At 37.9% G+C, this 23,774-nt stretch overlaps 1 protein-coding gene across 1 annotated transcript; it reads right to left on the minus strand.

The window, feature by feature from the left end:
* Nucleotides 1-697: 697 nt before the first annotated feature.
* On the minus strand, nt 698-20,621 carry pepd (peptidase D). Its single transcript, XM_074609690.1, has 15 exons — nt 20,533-20,621; nt 16,746-16,929; nt 16,052-16,179; nt 14,501-14,564; nt 11,844-11,891; nt 11,199-11,260; nt 9,585-9,629; nt 8,580-8,655; nt 7,179-7,225; nt 6,090-6,158; nt 5,376-5,453; nt 5,011-5,159; nt 4,221-4,405; nt 2,357-2,548; nt 698-1,219 (listed from the first exon to the last, which is right to left on the minus strand). Exons 1-15 carry the CDS (start codon nt 20,550-20,552, stop codon nt 1,076-1,078), a joined length of 1,491 nt encoding a protein of 496 aa, XP_074465791.1. The 5' UTR covers nt 20,553-20,621; the 3' UTR covers nt 698-1,075.
* Nucleotides 20,622-23,774: the final 3,153 nt, after the last annotated feature.

Here is a 23,774-nt window from a genome sequence, read left to right on the forward strand (position 1 = left end):
TCAGTAGTTAAAACAATCCTTTGTGTAGTTTATTTCATAGTCCCATTGAAACCAAAGTTGATACCCCGTCCCTAACCCTGGACTCTTCCCTTGTACATACATACATACTTTTCCTTTTGAAGTTACCCACCTCTCAAATGTTGGAACTGTTCTTGTATTATGATAGCAAGCACTATCAACTTACGTCTGATCCACGAATACAGTATACTGAGTGTATTTAAGTCCAGTATGACTCAATTGTACAATTAATTCAATCTAAGTGAAATAAATATTCTGAATGTGCCAACAATAGCCTGACTGAACATTCAAGAATAGAAAGAAAAATATCAGAATTCACCACCTTAAGTATTATTCAATTTCAAGTGTTCAAAGACTTAAATACAACACATTACTAATTATTTTTTACACAATACTTTCATCACATGTGGAGGACGAAGAAATGAAATCTCTGGTTTCAGTCATCAATCTAAAAAGACAATGGCAGCTTTACAACAAACATATTTTTAAAGTTCCACCTCTTACTACAGTAAGACATACTAAGTATGTCTTAGTAGTACATATGTACTGTATGTTGATTTAAGACAAGAGGAGTCCTCTGGTTCATGGAAAGTTTGTGGTCCAATGTACCCATTTGTATGAAAGAATTATCTTAATATATTGAAAGAATACTTTTACAAAATAACGAGTCTGCACACAGTTGCAAATCAAAATGTTTATTTAAATGAATTTCCCAGCGTTTTTTTGTGAATCAATGTTTACAAAGAGGAAGATATAAGAATACAAAATTATTAAAAAAATGAAATGTCTTTTTCCAGGAGGCACAGAAATGAACAGTTTAATGTATTAAAGTTTGTCCCGTAAAGTGACTGATAACATTTGTCACAATTTCCAAAACATTGTGTAAGCTTTATAAAAGATATAGTTTATTGAGGGTTTATAGAAGATGTTGATTGTGTATCTGTTGTATAAGTGAGAAATGAGAGAGTAATACCTTTAGAGATTGTATTAATCTTTGCTGTTTATCTGCAGTAATTAATGACATCGCAGTGTACAGCTCTTTATTGTGAGACATCATTCAGCGTTTCGCACTGCTGACGACAGGGCTGAAGGCTTTTGCAGAGTCGGCCATGAAAGCCTCAATCTCCTCCACGGTGCGAGGGACGCAGGTCAGCAGCTCGATACCATCAGCTGTCACGGCAATGTCATCTTCAATGCGAACCTGCACACAGTAGCGACACAGTAGTCGGTCAAACATATAGAATCAAGAGGAGACGTTCAAACATATAGAATCAATGGAGGAGACGTTCAAACTCGGGTCAATGCAAACAGGTAAACTCCTATAACAATTATATTATTATATCACATTGAAGTTTTTAACCTAACATTTTCCAATTTACCATTTAGTTGAATGAACCACTATAGGAAAATACAACTTTTTCCTTTTTCCTAATATTGATCACCATTCTTGTATAATTTATGATAATTTGCAAACTTAGTGGCTGAGATCAGACACAGTACGTATAACAGGGCAAGATACATAGATGGCTAGACACATAGATGGCTAGACAAAGACACAGTTTATCTAAACTACTTATTTAAAAGTGAAAAAGAGAAGTTATTACCCAAACTGTCTCTGTTAAATGTCTAACAGATCTCGCAGCACTACTGTACTATGCTCAAGAGATCTCGGGAATTAAGTTGGTTATTGAAGACTTCATGAACTTCAATTAAATAACATTCATCATCATCATATGGCTCCGAGATAAAATTAAATTCACATCTGTGACCTTCATGATACTTTTCAGTTCACAGAGGTTTTAAATGAAGAACTGTAAAACAGTCTGGTTCCATAACTACTTTAGGATTGATAAAATTTCCTGATTTCTCAGGTCTGAAATATACCTAAATATTTCCATGATATTCCAACACTTCCCTCCCCCCCTATATCCTGCAGTGTGACTCACACCTACAAATACATGTCTAAAAATGGTTAAAGTGAGACAAGGAAAAATACACTGTATAGAGTGATAAAACAGAGAGATTGCTAAACCTTCATTTCGATGCTGTAATACATTTTAGTCTTGACATTACTTGTCATGTCCACGCTTAAAGTGACTTAACTCCATCTTTACAGCTTTTAACATCACAGTTGTACAAAAAAACATGTAAGAATAGCAATGTCGTCATTCTGTGGACCAAGTATCAAGTGTTGCCCTGCGAGCTCTCGGTGAGTTCATTTCAGTATTAGTGGGCTTTGTAGCATAAATCCTGTAGATAGCATGATTCATTGCTATTAACCCTCCTGTGAATCCACTCCAACAAACACAACCAAATATAACTATGCAAGCAGACTGACCCCTCCAAAGCCGCGGAAGCGAGCCAGCACTTGGTTGTTGATGAAGCAGCTCTGGGCAGGGTTGGCCAGGGCCTCATCCAGCAGGTGGTTGATGAAGTAGATGCCGGGCTCCACGGTGAGGACCATCTTCTCCCGCACCAGACGGCCCATCCGAAGACTCTTCAGTCCAGGCTCGTTAATGCGCTCCACCCCCTGAATAACAGTACAGTTTGTTAAAACTGCAGCTTCACAGTTTAAGACTCTGTATTAATGTTTTTTTCATAATAGTATTGAGTTAGTATTTTTTTTATTTTGGATGAATTATAACAATGCTGCAGGAAACATTTGTGTGTTAAATATTTTTTGTGAAACAGTTCTTCAAACCATAAAATATTAGTTTCTCTAGCAGCTTACAATAAAGAATTTCATTTGACTGTTTACGCTGAGTATTTAAGTCCACTGCTCAAAACGTTTCTACCCAGATAGGAAGAAAGAAAGTTCTGGTTCACTGTGATTAGAGATGAATGATGTCAGTTCAATAAGCCATCTCCAGTAGGTCTGACTGTCTTAATTAAAGTTTGTCCACAGACTGACGCTGAATATGAATAGAGTGCTCAGTCAGAGTGCAGAGTCCTGCTTCACAGCATACTTCACACACTTAAACCTTCTGTTGCTGAACACTCAGCAGTTCCCCTGTAGCTTCTGCATTCAGTTTTCAGAAGTGCATAGCTGTACAAAATCCTCCACCACAACCCTCAAATTGTCTGTGTTCAGACAACATTTTAACTTCCCCTCTCTCCTGCCCTCATCCTGAACTTGTTCCTGCAGCTTGGCCTCTTTTCTCTCACTTCTGCACCGAGGGTCTCACCATTATTGATGACACATCAATACTGGAGGAACAGGAATGTTTTCTTCTTCTGTCTGGAGACTTTGACTGTTACAACACTAACCGGTTTGTTGTTTTGTGGGCAATCTCAGAATTTAAAGGGATAGTTTGAGTGTTTTGAAGTGGGGTTATATGAGGCATAGTCAGTGTATTTACCTGCAGTAGATGACGGTCGGCAAGCCCCCAGTTTGGAAAAGCAGACAGGAGTTACTGCACAAAACCAAAACAATGCACTGCTGTGGAAAGGGCCAGTAGCAAAACGTATTTTAGCCACCGAAAAGAAAGACCCACCCAAAAAAAAAGGATCAATATCAGTTTATGTGTACGTTATATTTAGAATATTTTCGCAGGTTTACCTTGCCGTCACACAGCCCTTTCCGACGGGGAATTGAAGCCGTTATCTATGCTCTCGCCAAAGCCACCATACACCATTAAAAAACCCTGCAATTTTACCTTGCAGGACACAGGAGTTACTGGTCTACCGCTGCCTCGATCGGTTTGTTTGTTTGTGCTATTGTGTGACTTTGGCGAATCCAAACTAACCAAAGTCACACAATAATACAAACAAACGAACCGATCGAGGCAGCAGTAGACCAGAAACTACTGTGTTCTGTGAGGTAAAATTACTGTTTTTTTCAATGGAGTCTGGTTGCTTTGGCGAGAGCATAGATAACGGCTTCAATTCCCCTTCGGAAACATAGACTGTATAGCTGTCTCATGGCAAGGTAAACCAACAAAATGTTCTAAATATAGCGTTCACTTAAACTTATATTGATTTTTTTTAGTTGAGCCTTTCTTTTAGGTGGCTAAAATAGATTTTGCTGCTGGTCAGGTCCACAGCAGTACATTGCTTTGGTTCCATGCGGTATGTCTTTTTCTCCAAACTGGGTGCGAGCTGACCGTCATCTACTTTAGGTAACACACTGACTATGGATAAGTACCTCACACAACCCCACTTCAAAACAGCTAAACTATCACTTTAAGTCTTTTTATTCTCACCTCAGGGTATCCGCCTACATCGTGCACATCGATGCCCAGCAGGTGTCCCAGGCCGTGGGGCATGAAGACGGAGCCCATGTGGATCTTCAACATATCCTCCACGCTGCCATTGAGGATGCCGATCTTCACAAGCTCCTCCAGTTGAACCTGGTCAGCCATGCGGTGCATGTCGGTCCACTTCACACCTTCAACACAAGCAGCTTTGTTAACGGAGAACAGAAGTTTCTTTGACCTGAACTTTAAATACACCTCACCATGCTTACAAAAATTATGATTAAATCAATAAATGTCATATATACGATTCACTGCCTCAATCCCTGTGCAGCCTATAATGTAATTAATTTATACCGTTAAGAAACGATGCAAGGCGGGTGTTGACAAGTCAGTAAAACAGGACAATAACTTGGGATATCAAATTTTAAAATTGTACAGATATCTACTAAAAATGAACCTGGTTCCAGACGTCTAAATTACCACCCTTGTACCCCATTTGTTCAACAATTCATGTATTAAAAATGTGTTGTTTTTTTCCAGTTTTGTCCAATCATATGACTAAGTAGCTCCGCCATTTCCATTAGCCTACTTTTACACTCAGTGTCAACCAAAAATAAAATAATTATAATAATTTTATTCAAAAACCACCTTCAAAAAACTAAGTTACAAAGTTTTCTAAAACTTAAACCTTTAATCTCATGCTGGTGATAAAGGGCAGAAGAATTTGAATTATGATTCACTCTTTATATGTCAGTAATATGCGATCAGTAGTTTAAAACAACCAAAAGATGATAACCTGGTTTGATGGCAGCCATGACATCTCGGGAGGCTTTGAGGACGGCCTCATAGATGGCCCTCTGGTCCGGAGTGAACTTGCCGTTGGCTGGAAAGGAGCAGGTGATGTCTGAGGAGTAGCAGTAGTACTCTCCGCCCATGTCGAACAGACTGTGGGGGAAAAAAAAACCCAACTGATTCAGTCAAATGTATTTTCAGAGTGCTTTGGGTTTGTGTCCAAAGTGTTTTTGAGTTGTTTACAGTGCAGCAAACACGCATGTGGGGTGCAACGGCTCCCCCTTTAGGAGAATCTGTCGAGCTTGTGAGTGAGTTACCAGCCCAGTTTCAGAAGGTGCATGCATCTAAAAACTGCTGGAAGCTACTCACCACATGTCTCCATCCGTAATGGTCTTCTCATTCGGAGCACCAGCATGACCGTAGTGGAGAACGGAGGAATTATGGCCCCTGTTGTTAAACAATAACACAGTATGTGAACTGAAAATACAGAAAGAAAAAACTACACTACAAGGTGGTAATCACATTGAATGTGACTCCTATAAAGCAACCATGAAAACAAATTAAAATCAAATAATGTTTTGCAATACAGCATCAAAGGAATTCCAATCTTTCAGCGTTTCATCAATTTCATTTTACCTTGTAAACAAAAAAAAACAGACACAGCGCCTCTTTAAAGAATCCCTGTGATGATAAGGTCCTTGTTTTTCAATTTGCTCTTAATTTAAACAGGAAATAGCTTGTATCCACTAACCACTAATCGCCAGGAAGAATTCATTACACATGGCCTTTAATACAAAAGGCCAAAGCATGATTAGCAACAGCGTCTCAATATTCTTCATTAATAATGGTGCAGCTAACCGACAGTAACCTTGCAACAAAGACGAAGTTGATGTACGGTTTTAGCAGGCATTGTGTGGTTTGGTCATTACGACTCCTGGGATACTGCCGGGTTACGGAGTTCAACTCCCTCGGCATCCTAAACTCTGCTTTGTTTACATGACATTTAAATGTATCGTTAGAGAAGCATAATTTCAGCTTCAGTGAGAAATGAAACAGGTGTAAATTTAATTGACAACGGCTTACGTTCCACAGATACAGGTGTACGAGGTGTGGCGCATCCCTCCCTTGGTGTAGCAGTAATGCTGGAAGAGGCTGCAAAGAAAAAAAAAAAAACAGGTCTTCAGAGGAAAAACCCCCAGTGAGAAAAAGGAAACTAAATCATTTCAGCACAGCAGAGATCACAGAAAACAGTAATTCGCTGAAGGACTTTCACTGCCCTCTTCCTGACTCCATGCATTTTTAGGATTCATACAGCATTCGTTCTTTAATCATCTCACGTTCGAGCACATCAAACACTTCTATGGATCTGGACAGCATCGCAAAGTTGTGTAAGATGACCAGTGCACGGTTACTGGTGCTTCTTACACAGCAAAGGCAAATGAAGGTGACTGACAGCTGCCCTGATGCCACATTATTTATATATATAAAAAAAATATCTTACAAAAATATACAAACAAAATTGTATCAAATTATCATTATTAATAATCATTTAATTTTTTATTTCATTTTTTTAATGTTTTGTTTTGAATTGTGCATTTTTTTCCTAATGCATCTCTTTAAAACCAATAATATTTGATCACAATTTTTTTTTTAAAAAACAATACAGCAAAATATCTTACTAAAACATCCAAATAAACAAAACTGTATTAAATTACCATTTAAATGGAGAAAATATTTTTTTTTGTGTTTTGCTCCAATCTTGACTTGAAGTCAAGTTACATCATTATTATTATTATTATTATTATTATTATTATTATTATTATTATTATCTGTATAGCACATTTAAAAACAACCGCAGTTGAGCAAAGTGCAGTCCAACAGGCAAAAAAATACAAATTAATACAAAGCAAACAACAATAAGAACAGAGGAAAACAATTAACATAATGTGCATATAGTAATAGTAATAGTAAAAGCATTGCAGCACAACAGAAGATGAAGTCACAGTGTCAACCTCAACTCCATCAAATGCCAAGGAGAAGAGGTGGGTCTTATTATAAATGAAGATAAAATAAAATAAGGGTTGCATTAATCCCCACATATTCTTTAGACATAACCATAGATATAAAAGAGTAGACAGACAGAGGATCCATTGATAAAATCGCACAACTTACCTCTCCATTTCATATTCTTTCTGTCCAGGTTTGACATTCTTCATGATCTACAGAGAAACAGAGGGATTATGATGATGATTTAGATAAAACCGTTACTGACTCTTTTGAAACTGATCTCAGTGTTCACCCATATGCATAAAGCACTGAAGCCTCATAATTGTATACCTGTCTGACTGGTGGCTCATAACGCTCGACCCCCTGTGCATGTCACACTTGAAGTTCCTCTCTGACATGACATATAAGACTTGTAATATGGATTAATTGATTATTTTGTTGTTCACTCACAGTTTATACAAAGAGTATAGAAGCAAAGAGACGAAACTCCTGTGTTTTTTTGACAACAGCCACTGACGCAATTTTGGACGCTTATTATATTTATAATATTTTATTGTTTAACACAGGCCATTTCGGTAGAATATTACAATGGAATAGAGATAATTTAGTTTTGGCACTTTGTAGGTGGACATTTTACTGGCGTCCGGTAGACGCTTTCAGTCCAAAATGGCAGAAGCGTAGCTTTGCTGCTCGATGTTGACGTTGCGATAGAACGAACAATTGACTTTCACTTCTTGGCAATACACTTTTCTTTAGTTTATATGCAGAATAGCAATTATAAATAGGTGAAAATATGTTTCTACTGAACTGCTAGGTTTATCTTTTTTTCTCCTCTGTTTATATGATGCTTTTGGGTGTCCCCATTTTTAATCTAACACCACAATGAACTGAATGAATTGTGCATTATTCCCTCAAGCATAGTCTACAAGATTTACGGAAAGTAAAGAGTTAAAAAGTCAATGGGAGTGCCCTCAAGCACTTGTTGATTTGGGAGAACATTTTCTGTTTTTACTGCACACCTACAGCGAAGGTTACACCTGAAAATCTGCCAGGGAGGGTGGCTAAAGGTACAAACATACCTCTGAAAACGTCTAATGATCACACACTCGTAACAACGGGGGGGAACAACAGCAGGAAAACAATATTGAACGCTCACGGTGAGCGACTTCATAGGACAGATAACATGGAGAGGTTAGCTGCTCCTCGGCCCCTGGAGAGGTTATTCATGGTGTTAAAGTGAAATCCAGTGTAGAAGTAAAATATTGCTTTAATGTTACAGCTTATTGGTCAAAGGCTATCTCTGTTAACTGCCGGCCTCCGAGCTACTGGATGAAGTTAAAATCGATTGCACTTAAACAGTTTACAGCCTTAGAGGGTCCTGAATCTTGAATCCTTCGGGGCGAGCTTTAAACTCAATAAGCTGCTTGATACTTCCGTACTTTGGGGCGTTTAATTTCATGCTCTGAACGTTTTCTTTTCTTTCTGTTCCTTTCTTTTATTGTTTGAAAATTTAAAAAACATTTGAGCACCCTCACAGATGCTCTGTCTATCCGAGAAGGATCTTACCATTTTGTGGGCTTCGCTGGAAATCCTGTTGGTGTAGCGCATGACCTCCAGCTCCATATCAGTCTTAATCAGACGGCTGTAGACGCAGACAGAGAGAAGAAGTGAGAGAGCAGCTCTCTCATTCTGATCAATACACTGCCAGTTTATTGAATGCACAGCCGAAGAGTATACCCAATTCAAGTTTCACACTGAACTAAAGGAAGAAATAGACTTTTTTTTTTCAAATATACACTGCTAACACAGTAACTGATGTAGAGAACAAATGTCTAGCAGCTGGTCCTCCATTGTATATAAATGAGACCTGTCGTTTCTTTCAATTCCAGTAGGAATCTCTCTATCTACAGTTGCAGGGCTGCTGAAAATGTTTCAAACCACAATAAAATGTAATACAGTCTTTGATTTAAATCCAAGCTGTAAGACTATATTAGAACCAAAGCCTTCTTGCATGGTGATTTCACCATTTCTCATTCACATTTGTTAGGAAAGCAGGAGCTGCACCCTGGGTGGCTTGATACAGGAATATTAAGGATTTCTACAATAATGGAACCAAATAAATAACACAAGGCAGTGGTAACCAATAGTAACACTAATGCAAGTTAGAAAAAAAAATAGCCCATTATAAAGAGAGCCATGTGGGCTCTGCGGAGTAGAGGGGGCAGAGGGGTTCAATCAAGTCTTTCTCCCCAGGAGGTGTGCCTGAAAAGCATTCCTCCTTATTTCAGAAAATGTCAATTCATCTGGAGGGTGCAAACTCTAATGCCAAGGACAACCAGGCAAGCACGAAGTCCATTACATCTGTGCGCACTGGCTTCTCACTCTGCGAGGAAAAAAAAAAAAAAAAAACAAGCCGAAGAAAAGCTCCTGTTTCTGATTGCAGACACACAATTACCTGACTGGGCAGCTGTAACTGCTGAAGTTTGTCAGTTAAAAGTGGCAGTTCAGTCTTTATTCCCATCTTGAGTGGGCTTTCTGAATAATATTATAGAACACATTTTAATTACTTACCATTCCACAATGACTGGGTGCATAAGGGTGTTGTTCACTTGGAAGCTGATAAAAAAAAAAGGAACAAGAACATTATAAACATAAATGAAGCTTTGGCCAAAGTTCAATAAGGAAGGTCTCTTCCCCCATGTTCTGCCTTTATTCCTCTATCAGTGAATGTCTGCTATGTCCTGCTGTTCTATTTTTCTCCGTCAATTCCTCTTTCCCACGCTGTCAAAATCCCTACATTCACAATTTCAACATACTTGAGCAATGATCTCTTTGGCCGTGTTCCTCAAGCCAATCAGTTCCCAATTGCTTTTCTTTAAATATCACCATGTCAATATCATGTCCAGGGAGACTCAACCATACACTGTACATAACAATGGACGACATGACAGCTCCCAAAAAGTGAAGCCAAAACATCTGGATCGCCCCCTGGTGGCCGGCTGCAGTATAGGTCATAAATATCGCCTCCTCCATGTTAGCGGATGGGACATGGGTCAAACTAAAAAGTCAAAGTACATGTCAAAATGTTTTTGCAAAAGATGGTTTCTGTCATTTTAGGTAGTTCTTATCATGCTGTTTGTTCAAGTGTCATTTTTCTGATAAGTTTGGTTTTAATGAGTTATTTGATGCTATAAAAAAAGGGTGAGACGTCATGATTGACAGCTGAGTGAAGTAGTCTCGGAGGCTTGGGAATTGTACGAGAGAGGAGATGTAACTTAAATTTTCCATAACCGTCAAGAGTGTGTAATAGAACGTGTGTCAATTTGATCATAAATGTATTCATAGAGATATGATGGTTAGTTGTTGTGTCTTTCTAGCCAAATAGCTACTGTGGTGCTAATGTAGCAGCTAGGTGGCTCATGCTAGCAAGCTGCGGCCGTGCTAGTCTCGTGATTGGCTGGGACGGGTTCGTGGGCGGAACCTCGATACCGCGGCTCCATGCCTCCCGATCACTACTGCACAGACTCTGGCTTCAATTAACGTCAAAATCTCAAGGTGGCAGCTCCCGTTTGCGGGATATTTTGGCTTCACTTTTGTAGAGTGGGGGGAAGTGGAGACGCGTCGTCCATCTTTATATACAGTCTATAGACTCAACTGAATTTTTCCATGCTGGCTTTACTCCACCACCACCACCACCAGCAGCAGCGTCCAGGCTGTAGAGGGATCCTGTCCTATCTGCTATCTTCATATGGGCCAACGCTTAATGATGGTGCTTCACATTGATGGAGTCTAAATCAGCAAAACTTCAATTAATATATTTGTATACACTTGCAAATGCAATTTGATGCAAATGGATAAACAGTATTAGCTTTGAAATAAGTACACAGGACTTGTTTTTCAAAGCAGTTAGGGTGAGAGTGTAGAACAGACAAAATTGAGTCACGTATGGAGTTAAAAAAAACAACACAGACCAGTGCAAAAACAACAGTAACATTGCCATTAATTGATAACTAACAAGCAAAAGCAAGATTGTTTTGCTTAATTTAATCATATTTAGAATTAGGTTAATAAGCAACAATCAGTATGCATGAGAGTGTGTTGTATCCTTGGTTATAAAAGAAAAAACAAAACAATAACCTCCCCAAACAAATTATGTTGATGCAAAGTGGCGCCAATTAAACATACCGACTAATTCCTTCAAAGGAGGCTTCCCGGCAGATGCTCCCGCTATCTGTATTCTGACCTCGCTGCATGGAAACAAACAAACAAACACAAAACAAGTGAAATCACCACCAAGTGCATTCAAATGTCAATGCAGCACATTAAAGTGGTTTGTATCCAGGCTGATGATCTGTTCTACGATGACTGATGGGCAATCTTTTGAGAGCTGTAGAACTGGTGAAAGGAGTTTACATTTATTCTCACACTGCACTTTTTTTAGCCGTTGATCAATATTATATTTTCTGTCAGTGCTTACACACGAACACCCTCTGGGAGCGAGGGGCTATATTTCTGGGGTAGCCAGCAGATATCCGGGCAAAGACTTCCTTTTCCTTGTGCTGCTCATTGTTTACAGTCCGATTAGCAAACTTGAGATGCAAGACTGGAGTTGGATTTGAGAGACGACGTGTACGACCGGATTGTTTCATAAGTAGCCAATTTACTAATTGGCAAGCTAATCTTAAACCAATAAAGAGCTAAATCATCGTCAAACGATAACTGGTGGATTCAGGAGGAGAGGCAGATTTGACTATATATCAGTAGCTGTATAGGAATGAGTGATGCACTGTTCTAACGACACCCTACAATACAGAGAAACCAACAGCATACCAGCGTTAGGAGCACTGCTGGACTCAGGTTGGACAGGACATCAACGATCTGCAAGGAAGCAGACAGGCGTTAATTAGAAGACTGAGACACACAGTACAGCAGCAGAGACAACAAGCACCAGTTTCCTTCTGCTCTCAGTCTGCAGAATAAAGGTCAGTCTGGCAGCACAGCGAATGACAAACCTCAAGCAACTTTATGACTCCTCTGCCAACAGAATAAATGTCAGATAACAGATCCCTGACTCAGCGCTCAGAGACACTGGTGATATTTGAGCATTGTTATTATTATCATTATTATTATTAATACCACTAAAACTGACTTCCTATAACATTCACTGCAGAAAAAGCCATCCCTAACAGATACAAATCTAAATTGCAGCTTCATTTTGAGACATTGCAATATAAGTTTTGAATGCCACTGTGAGGATATCATTCTCAGTTAAACAGTGATCCAATGAGTCAATGATTAGCTTCAACAATAACTTCAACCTGTAAAAAAAGAGGTTGACCCAGCTATTTAATCAGTTATAAATCAGACTTTTTCCTGCCATTGTTTCTGAAAATATCTTATTAGGAGACATTTGAGTTTTAAATGCATTTCATGTGTGAATGAGATTTGTTCATGTGTGCAGTAGTTGTAAACCACTTGAGTAAAATATGCTTCTCAGTCAAGTTACAGCTAACAAATATGATAAAAAGTCACTATATCCTGACAGTAGTGTATGAGACAGATAATCTCTGAAAAAAATCATGTTCCTCTGTGTCCTCCAAGTGCTGCTAATGGCATCTGCAAGATTTCTACGTGTCCGAAGGAAAACAACCAATCAGAGCCGAGCAGTCTCTATGAGAAATCTCTCATTTTACAGCTAAACAGTACACGACAAGATGTTTCTGAAAACATTCGAGGTGAGAAATAGGCATTACAGTAACAGAATCTTGATTCATATTTGATCAGCACTGCCTAGTTTGAGCGAGCAGTGATTGACAGCTCTGTAGAGACAGCTCGGCTCTGATTGGTTGTTTTCCTTCGGGTGCGTAGAAATCTTGCAGATGCCCAGGAGGACACAGAGGAACATTATTTTTTTTCACTGACTATCTGTCTTACGCACAACTGCCAGGATATAGTGACCGCTTTTTAAAAAATAGCTTATTGTCATAATTGCTCGAAGTTACCAACTGCAGCTTAAAGCCAGACAGAAGAACTTTACTGAAATACATCAAAAACCAATGTAAACACTCCTGGGTTTCTTTAATTACAGAGCTTACCTGAAGGTGAGCAAGATAGGTTTGAGAAGGCAAATGTGACTCATTACACATACTTCACATTTTCTTAAAATATCGTCACAGATCCAAATATATGGATATCGAGAAAACTCTGCACACAATAAATCATGAAGGTAAACACCAGCCGGATACTTAAAAAAGGATGAAAAACACATTATTCACATTTTTCTCCACAAACTGCTGCATTCAACAACCTTAAGGGGAACTGTTTGCATGCTAAGCAGGGCAGCGCTGATAAAAGAGTGTGTGTGTAACAACAACACCTTCCACGTGTAAGTGTTTGAAAAATAGAAAACTGCTCAAATATTCATGAGCTGGTTCTGATAAAAAAGAAATATTGTTCTCTTTTAGGTCCTTCTGTAGCCGGCATTGCCAACTGAATGCTGAACACCAGCAACTGATTTCTTTGTCCAACTAGATGACAGTGTTAGTTAAACAAAGGCAGTTATAATATGATTTGATGTGTTTTAATAATATACGGCAGTATTGAGCTGCTATTGCTTCATGGAAGAATTGGCTGTTGATTCGAGTGATAATTAGAATATCTTAACCTGTGACTAATTAGGAAATCTAACACCTCGGGCAGGTGCGGAGATGTAAAAATATCTGGAATAACGTCAGCAGGATGAGTCACCAAAAGGCCACGGTGTAAATATAGGAACAAATTTAAAATTGTATGTGATCATTTCATACACAAACTTCGAAGTGATTTGTCGGCCAGTGAAAGCTGATATATTATAGACGGATTATATCATTTTGATTTGTCAACATGCACACAACCCAAAATAGCTCTGGAGCTGTCAACCCTGCAATATAGCTCCTCTGGGAATCTGCTGTCAACACTAATATACAGTACATGACCGGTTTCCCAAACTCTAAAAATAGGCAATTATAGACAGTCTGAACAGGAATGTATTTTTTTAGACTGGATTAAATGAAGAGAATGGAGCTGCAGGCTAAATAAAATTCAAAATAAAAGTCCCCAGAGAACAGTCTGCACACTGGTGAATTGTTCTACCAAATTAATAATCACTATGATGCTCCATGTGCTCTGTGTGAGCCCAACTACTGTCCACATTTTCTCAGCCCCATAGCCATTAATGCCATGAACTGCATGCTATGTACTAAAAATGTAGGCAATGACACCTTCTACTATACAAACTGAATATTGGTCCTACTATCTGGCGCCACTGATATCTTTGCCACGAGGTTCAAATAAAAGAATGATGACTTTCACCTTTAAAACCGTCTACGGAGGCACTAAAGTCCTTCGCTGTGACTTCATGGCTGAACATCAAGGTTCAGTTACTGCACAGAAAAAAAAGGTCACACACGCTACGTTGTAAAGGTTAGCACCAACACAGGCAGACTTACATCACAGGTGTATTGCACCTCATCAACAGCATACTTCCCCTTGAAGTGCTCTTTAGGAAAGATCCTGTCAACAGATGCAAAAAGACAAAACTAGTAAAGAAAAGTACAGTCAACAAACAAAGATTTTACACTCATCAGGTATTTTGGGAAGTCAATCTAAAAGCATAACAGACGGGCTATGTTACAGTTTGGGCAGACACTGGCAGCACTTAAGTATTCAGGACAAAGATCAAACGGGAGAAAGCAAAACTAATGAAGAACCCAGCACTCAAGTGCTGATGAAATAACTCCGGAGTGAAAAGGATTTTTTATCCATGTCAGATGACAAGAGAGATGCTTTGAGGTTTACAGATCAGGGAAGAGCAAACATATGACATGGTCAAGAGTCTGCAGGTTATTTCCAGATCATTATGTCCAGTGGTTCAATATCTTACACACACAAACACTTGGGAGTCTGCAATACTGTGTGCACCATTTCTTTTAATCCACAACCTGAACTCATGAAACTAGCCTAGCGCAGGCGGTTCTCCTACACCATTCGTAGCTATACCTACGAAAAGTAATGCACTTTAATTCATATATATCCCATGAAATCAGTTTGTATGTAATCGTGAAGCAGGAAGTATAAAGAGCGACAAACACCACGTAGGGAGGAGGTCAGGGTGGATGGGTGGGTCAAAAACATTGGATTTTCGCCCAGTAGACCGGTGTTCGTATCACGTGTGAAACTAGGAGTCAACGTTGAATTGTCACGTAACTTCCGTATTTAAGTAACACCACTTCCATAGTTATTCTAACCCAAACCACGATCTTTTCCTAAACCTGACCAAGTAGTTTTTGTTGCCTAAACTTAACCAAGTCGATCTTTTCCTAAAACTAAGTTGTTTTGTTAACGAAACCTAACTATGTAGTTTCCTGTGAAGTCGGAAGTTTATTTTGAAAAGACTGTATGCATGTAACGAGTGGAAATTGACATGTGTTGCTGGACATTCGTAGGAGAACACACGAAAAATGAGGAATAGCTTTTTGTAAGATATCATATGAACCGTTGTATGAAGATACATTTCCAAGTGCAGCAATCAGCGGGTTGTCAGGTTTTCAAAGAAAGCAAAATGTGTTAAATCGTCTCGTTCATGTCATATTAAAAGTTTTATATTTCACCATTTGCAAGAAGATTAATAATTTTCATAACAAACAATAAATAATTATTCCAATTTGGGATCAATAAAGCACATCTATCTATCTATCTATCTATCTATCTATCTATCTATCTATCTATCTATCTATCTGCAGCAGGCTTTGGCATCAGTACAGTCAAACATGTCTGAGGTGGTTTGGGTGATGACAAAAATCAAAGTCTTCAATGTTGCTTGGTGGCATTTACAATAAATAAAATAAATATGATCGCTTATATAAAAACATGTTTATACTGGGTGTAAAAGATGTAACTGTGTAGCACATGACTTTGTCAACCCGTTCCTGAAGTTACAACTCACAGCCATGACAATTGTTGGCAATGTACAGCGCCCTTTGAAGATTAGTGTGACTCACTCTCCCATCCAAGTGGCATAGATTTCAGGCAGTTTGGGAACAAAAAGGATGGATTTCCCAGAGTCCACATCAATGGCTCCATAACAGTCAGCCTCGGTTACTCCAAAAGCCCAGTGGAAGAAAGACTCCTGCAGAATTGAATGAATCAGCCAGAGCATTAGTGAGGGAGATTATAATAGTCAGCTAAAGGAGAAAGTTACTTCCGGTCAGATTATTAGAAAAGAAAAAATAAGATATTGTCCTTATACCGGTTCACAGAGCTCAGCAACAAAACAAACTTGAAATGTGCCCTTTGATTTTTGTTCAAAACCAATTATAGTCACAAGCTTAGATGGGAGTGTTAGGGACAGAAAAATTAGATCATGAACACAAGTGATTTCTCTGCAGAGTGGCTGCTGGCCTACATCTTTTTGACAGAGTGAGGAGATTAACAATGCCAGAGAAGCTAAGAACTGGACTTCACTTCGGGTAAAAGCCAGGTGAGGTCTTTGTGGCACCTCAACACAATAGCTTTAGGGGATTTGGCACAACCAACTGAGAGGAGACTGACACAGGACAAGCCGGAGGGACTTAAACTCACTGCTGGCTTTGGGGATGATGGATAGATGGATGGATGAATAAATGCAACACGAACCTTGCCCCCACCTCTGCCTCAGTTTTTCACTAATCCCAGAGTCGACTGAAGACTACCTACCTGTCTGAAAAGGAGGTCTGTGTCTGTGCAAAACCTCTGCTTCTGCTCCCCTCCCTGCAGCACCACCACTGACTGCGGCACCACTCCGTCTTTGTCTTTCAGCCCGGTGCACAGTCGCCGACGGTTCTCTGCAAACAGAGCAGCAGACACCCTCAGGGTGTCATTACCCAGCCAGAAGACAGATCTGAAAGAACAGGGAGACAGAAGACAGAGACACTGAGTTGAGACACTGACTCTCTCTCGGTCAATATTAAGATTGCCCTGTCATTAATCTAACAAGCCTAAAATAACACAGTTCTTGATTGAACTTATTCTCTGATAGCGTAGTGCTGATATTAATTCCATTTCAATAATTCAAGTGTTTGACCACTCTCTCTCTTCGATATTGATCGTCAAAGCTTTGATTGGGCTGTGTATTGGCAAGAATCTGGCGATACAATACGTATCATGATACATGGGGTAACAATTCACTATATTGCGTTATATTGCAATACTGTAAGCAAGGCAATATATTGTGAATATTTCAGATACAATTTTAGTGAAATTGTCACAGTATAAAGACATATCACCATATGTATAGTCAATATGTGAAATGGCTACTATGGAGACTAATATCATTACACATAAATACAATTGGAGTCATAGGATCCACAAGAGTCTCAGCTTTCCAGTCATACCCAATTTATGCAATTCAAAGACCCCAGTATGCAGAAATATTCAACAACACCATTTTAGTATAGGTGAAAATAACACATTATACTGCATTCAAAAAACTGTATGGTTTTTGACCAAAACTGTATGTGATCATCATAAAGTTGGCATGTCTGTAAAAGGGAGACTCGTGGGTACCCATAGAACCCATTTTCATTCACATATCTTGAGGTCAAAGGTCAAGGGACCCCTTTGAAAATGGTCATGCCAGTTTTTCCTTGCCAAAATATAGCGTAACTTTGGAGCGTTGTTTAGCCTCCTTCGCGACTTGCAATGGATTCCTTACGTTTTCTAGTTTCATATAATGTCAGTGAAGCTCTAAAACTGAGCCCGCTACAATCTTTGAAAGACAAAATAGGGGCCGGGTCCTCTGGCGGGCTGTCGGATTTTTAAGGTTAATTAAAAATCAGTACAGCGTTTTGGAGAATCAATACATAATATCGCGGTACTCATGTGTATCAATATTTTCTTACATCCCTAGCTTTTATATCAAATTCAGGAAAATCATCTACTGAGCAAGGAGAGGGGACCCATTATGTTTTTAGTTCTCTCTGGAGGTAATCCTCAGGATTTGATCAGTACATTTCAGCCTGAAGAGGTGGGTGAACCGCAGCCCAGACAGCCTTCAGAAAGAGTTAAGATATAGATATAGACAGAATAGACATCCTTGTAACCGATAGGTCTCGGTTATAAATCTCGGTCTCTGGCCATGGCTTTGCTGATAAGATAGCAAACACGACATATCTGATTGAGCCTGGACTCTACCAAAGGTTAATCCATAACCTCATAGTATTTTATGGCTGAAGGATTTCTGTATCGTTCGCTGCTGGCGGAGTATACAGGTGTAACTGTGTATCTGTGAGGACAGATCAGCCCCAGTGAGGTGGTAAATGATGTTTTTATTGAAGTAGTAGACACAATCATGTACTACACTGCAATCCGAATACAATGCAAGGCAATAGCCCAGTGTTAATATATATATAAACACCTCGTGAAATGTATTATAAACAGGTATTTAGGATTGTGCCATTGGGGTATGCATCATTTCCTTAGGGAGAGTTTCTGGTGTTGTAATGGATTACATAATGTCATAAAGTGTGCCTGATGTTTGTTCCAACCTCTGGCAGAGATCACATTATGACTGCTGATTGCTGAAAACTTTATGATTACCACAGCAGATTCCTGTACGGTCTTGAATGTCTGCCCGGGTTGTGTCACGAACACAAGAAAATTAAGATTGTTCTTTTGAGGTCACTAGATAATTATTTCATGATTGCTACATAATTCAACAACAGTCTATGTTCACAAAACACAAGTATACTGTTAACTTTCCATACGCTTGCTATTCATTGCTCTCATTAAGCACAGGTTTGGCAGATACTGTATGTGTGTAAGCTGCTATATAAACGTTCACCTACAATACTGTAAAATAAAATAATATTAAAAAAAACATGCAATTCTGATTAATTTTCTGTAGGTCGCTTAATTGTAGTTACATCCTCAATTAGTCCATTAACCTCTAGATTATTTTGCAAAATAGATACTGCACTTTTCAAACACAAAACAACTGTATCACACACAGATGCAACGGGAATGCATTAACTACAGTGAAGAAACAGTATGCAACATTATTACTTAAGAAAATATTGACATGCTTGAGTATGACAATATTATGTTTTGTCATACTGTAGCTATCAATTCTCAAATGCATTGTATCGACTTTTAATTAATATTTGTAGCAGACAGTGGGTCATTACACCAAAAGTAGTGCAGTGACGTTGGATGTTACAGGGACTGTGATAAATTGTGTTAAAAAAAACTTTTTTTTTAATTCAGATTTTATGCAAATGGTGGTGTGTTATTTATACTATGACAGTTAGATTAAAATATAAATAAATAAATAAAAATAGCAATATATCGCCTTGTGCAATATATCGCAATATAGTGAATCGTTACCCCTGTATCAGGATATATATCGTATCGCCACATTCTTGCCAATACACAGCCTTATTATTACTTCTGTCAGACACACACACAAGTTATAAATACATAAATAAGGATAGTGGTGCAGTTTTTGCTTATATATTCATAAATTGGTAATTCACCAGTAATTTAGCCTAATGGTTCACAAGTTGGGGTTAATTTGCAAACATAAATCTGAGGGGAAATATTGGATAATTCACCTCTTCAGTCCTCTAAAAATCCTTTTAAATAAAACATGGGGTCACAAGCCAAAAAGGTTGGAAACTAAGTGCATTTAATATAGAAAATAAATAAATGAATAATAATAAATGAATAATAAATAAAGTAATAATAATAAATACATAATAAATAAATGAAGTAATAATAATAAATAAAGTAATAATAATAAATAAATTATTAAAGTAATAATAATAAATAAATAATAAATAAAGTAATAATAATAAATACATAATAAATAAATGAAGTAATAATAATAAATAAAGTAATAATAATAAATAAATTATTAAAGTAATAATAATAAATAAATAATAAATAAAGTAATAATAATAAATACATAATAAATAAATGAAGTAATAATAATAAATAAAGTAATAATAATAAAAATAAATAAAGTAATAATAATAAAGTTTCAAAGCAACTAAACATGCTTAGGTCAGATTTAAATAATACAAAGTTGAAAGTAAGCAACATTTCTGAGCAGTTAAACTGTTTACTGAACGCATATGAAAGTGTTCTTCTAGCTCCAGTTTTTAGTTTACGACACTGTGAAAGTTTAATTCTTTAAGATTTAAAGTGCTTCCAGATGTCAGCCTGTTATGAAGAGATAAACAAGTCTATCTTTTGCAGAGCATGTTAATTATGCAACATAATCGCCTCTTAAATATCATATTACTGCAGAAAGTTCACAACATACTAAAGGGACGCAGGTTGACAGAAACAGTAGTAGTATCTGCACAGCAGCTTTATTATCAGACGAGCTCAGCAGAGTAATATCTCAATGTTGCAAGTGGACTGACAGTAAAAGCTAACACGACTCTATTAACTATATGATGCAAAATAAATACATGTTATAGTCAGAAATCAGAGGACTCACTGTGATGCTGCTGCAGCCATGTTGCTGTGCTGGTCCAGACTGTCACATGCTGCTGACAGGAGTCACGTGACTACAGCGCTGGCTCTAATCAGCTGATGTGGCATAGTGCTGCGTTCAAGTCTATAGGAAATACCAGCTTCAACAGTGAATTGATATTGAGAGGCTATTGTGATGGTTTTTTTTTTCCAACTTCGACTGTCGTTTGCACAAGTACTGCACACAGTAAGAGAAAACACCATCAAATAAATTAAAAACTGTAGAATAAGACGCTAAGAAGCTAACAATGCAGGCACATGTAGGCTGTTACTGATGAAAATTCTGGTGAAAATCCTTCACCCCCTGAAGGTGACATTGCAAGTAGTTGTCTAGATATAGATATAAAATATAAAATAAAAAATATTATTCTCTTTATTTGATATGTGCAAATTAATTTGAGATGAGCCCGTTTTCTTTTAATTTTTTTTTTTTAATTTTTTTAAATTTTTTTATTCATTTATTTATTATTTTTTATTTACCTGTTCCTTGACCAGTTTAACTTTATTTGTATTCACTTTGTATATTATCTTTGATATATGTTGTTGCACATGCTCAACCTAAAGTTGTTTTTCTTACTGTTATAATTGACAGTGCCTTGTTGTGTGTATATTTTTGATAACAAATAAAAATAAAATATTTATTTTTAAAAAAAGGGGAAAAACTGATGGTATTTCCGCCCTCACAACATACAATACAATACTGTACAATAAAATATCCTACAATACAATAGGGAGCAGCATGTAGGCCTACACAAACAAGTGCACAGAATAATACAGAAGCCACATGCAATATGTTCATGGCTTTTGCAACATTATTACATTTTTGAGTAGGCTGCTCTATTAGTTTTTCTATTTTATGGCTACAATTGCAAGTATGTAGTTAAGTTCACTGGGGGCTACAATGCCTCAGCATGTAAACGTCGTTGCTATGAGGTGTTAATAAGATAAATGTAGCTAAAACAACCATATGGAATGTTTTGTTGTTGTTCTTGTTGTTATTTTTTATATAAAAGGGCTGTAATATACATAATTACATCTTCCAGCTCTAAGCTCCCTGTTTATTTCAAGCTACATCTGCAGTTATACATTACATTATTTTTCTAATTCAAAAGAGGAATAGCATAATTAAGACATGTGACCTTGTAGAGTCACACAGGAGATCTGCTTTCGGTTCTGTTTTTTTTTTCATGTGCTGAGGAAGTGAAATTATCCATGGTCATCATGAATATAAATGAGCTCACACTAATACAATTAGAACATGTTCTATAATCTACAGGGAACACACAATGTGTTTATGCATTCACATGCATAGGCGCCGGATGCTATTAATTAATTATTTATTCATACTTTCTTTGTTCTGGTGCTTAAACAGTGAGATTACCAACAAGAAAGCTGGCTTTATAGCCAGTGTAACACTGTTTACAAGGTAGAACTGGAATAAGAAATTTGTCATTTTCAATCAATCAAGTGCCCAGGGGTTAGGAAACTCATTAAACACATAAAGGCAGACGTCAAATCAGCTATGAAACATCAGACGACATAATCTGTTTTTTCCAGTCAGTAGCGACTGTTCTGAATAACATTTGGCTATTAAATGCCCCTTAAACTTCAAGTAAATACTTTCAGTTATATACATTTCCATTCCAGCCAATAGAGCAGAGAAACTCAGAAGATCCTGTCCATATTAAAATGTTAATATTCTGAAAACAAAGTGAGATGTGAGACCTTCAGGGGCACACGTCAAAATCTTACAGTACATCTTGTACAGCATACTGTCTCCTTTGATTTGATTCAGCAATGGTGCTTTTACAGTAAAAACAGTAGGGGGAGATGCAACTCTCTTTTGTCACAATGCAGGGAGAGTTAGAGAAATAATTAATTATTATGAGTGACTGCAGATACATGATGCAGGTACCTTTAAAAACAGTGTCATAAAAGAGCATCCAGCACAGATGACAGACTGTCAGGAGGGTTACACGCTTACAAAGAAACATGAGCAGATTTCTCTGGGATGACAGGCAGATGCATATAGTAACAAGACATTTTGACAGCTACAGTACCTTTTTTTCTGTAGAAATAAAGTTTTTAATAAACACTATAATCTACTAATCCAGGTAGATGGAAGTTATCTTAAATATTTATTTTAAATTTAAAGCTAAGGCTGGTTATCTTCAAAAACGTTTTTTGTTATATTTTTTGAAATTCTCATTACATCCCGACAGCAATCAATAAATCAAATGCTCTGACAGGGAAAAAAAGAAAAAAATCTATCTGTGGCTGTCGCAGGACTGTAATAAACCCGTCCAATCCATGGATGTATAAAGAGAACTGGATACAGCGTTGTAGGGTGGCTCCAGTTCGTTCTTGTGAAAGTTGCTCAGTGGCGCATGAAGACAAAAAGGTTCAGCTGCCGACAAAATAACCCGGATCTTCCGCATCCATTGGGCCCATAAACAAAGCGCACTAGTGTTTTCTTTAACCCCGCCTCCCAGCCCTCGGTCCAGCCACGGTCTGGGTCTCATTCACATGAACGGAGGAGGGGAAATAACTCTGGATTTTACAACTTTTAGGACCTAATGATTTAAATAAGGGCTATTCAAGTGTTCAGAAATCTCTTTCCCAACGTAAGTCTATGGGAAAAAAGTCTTGTTAGGCCCAATGGCATCACGTGACCGAAATGAATGAAATGATTCGATGAATGAACCGATTGGATGGGCTGCCTGCCTGTCTACCTGCACGCACTCTGCCTGTGCACTCATTGAGCGTCACCGGAGTCTTCCACAAGCTGCTAGCTTGACAGCTGTGAGTGTTAACAATAGCCATGTTTGTTGTTTACATGCATAATGATAATCATGGGGGAGTGGCTTTGGAGGGAGGCCTGAAGGCACGAGCTGTCAGTGTTGCCGACTTGCCAACCTTCTTGCTACATTTAGCAACATTTTGGAGCTAATGCTGCTTTCATTGAATAAGAGTTGGCAACACTGGGCTGCATTTTTCAGTTTGATAATTTTTACGTACTCTTGCTAGTTTCTCAAGATTACCAACCCTAGCTTTAATTGAGCTGGATATGGACTTTCTGACCTAGAAGATAGCAAAGTACTCAACAATAATAAGACTGTAAAGTATTTGCAAATTTCATTTGTCCCCGTCTTTCAAGGGTGCACTCGTTATTTGGACTCAATATTTTGCTGAAAAATGAACACTGAA

This window comes from Sebastes fasciatus, chromosome 2, assembly GCF_043250625.1.
Source record: "Sebastes fasciatus isolate fSebFas1 chromosome 2, fSebFas1.pri, whole genome shotgun sequence".
NCBI lineage: Eukaryota > Metazoa > Chordata > Actinopteri > Perciformes > Sebastidae > Sebastes > Sebastes fasciatus.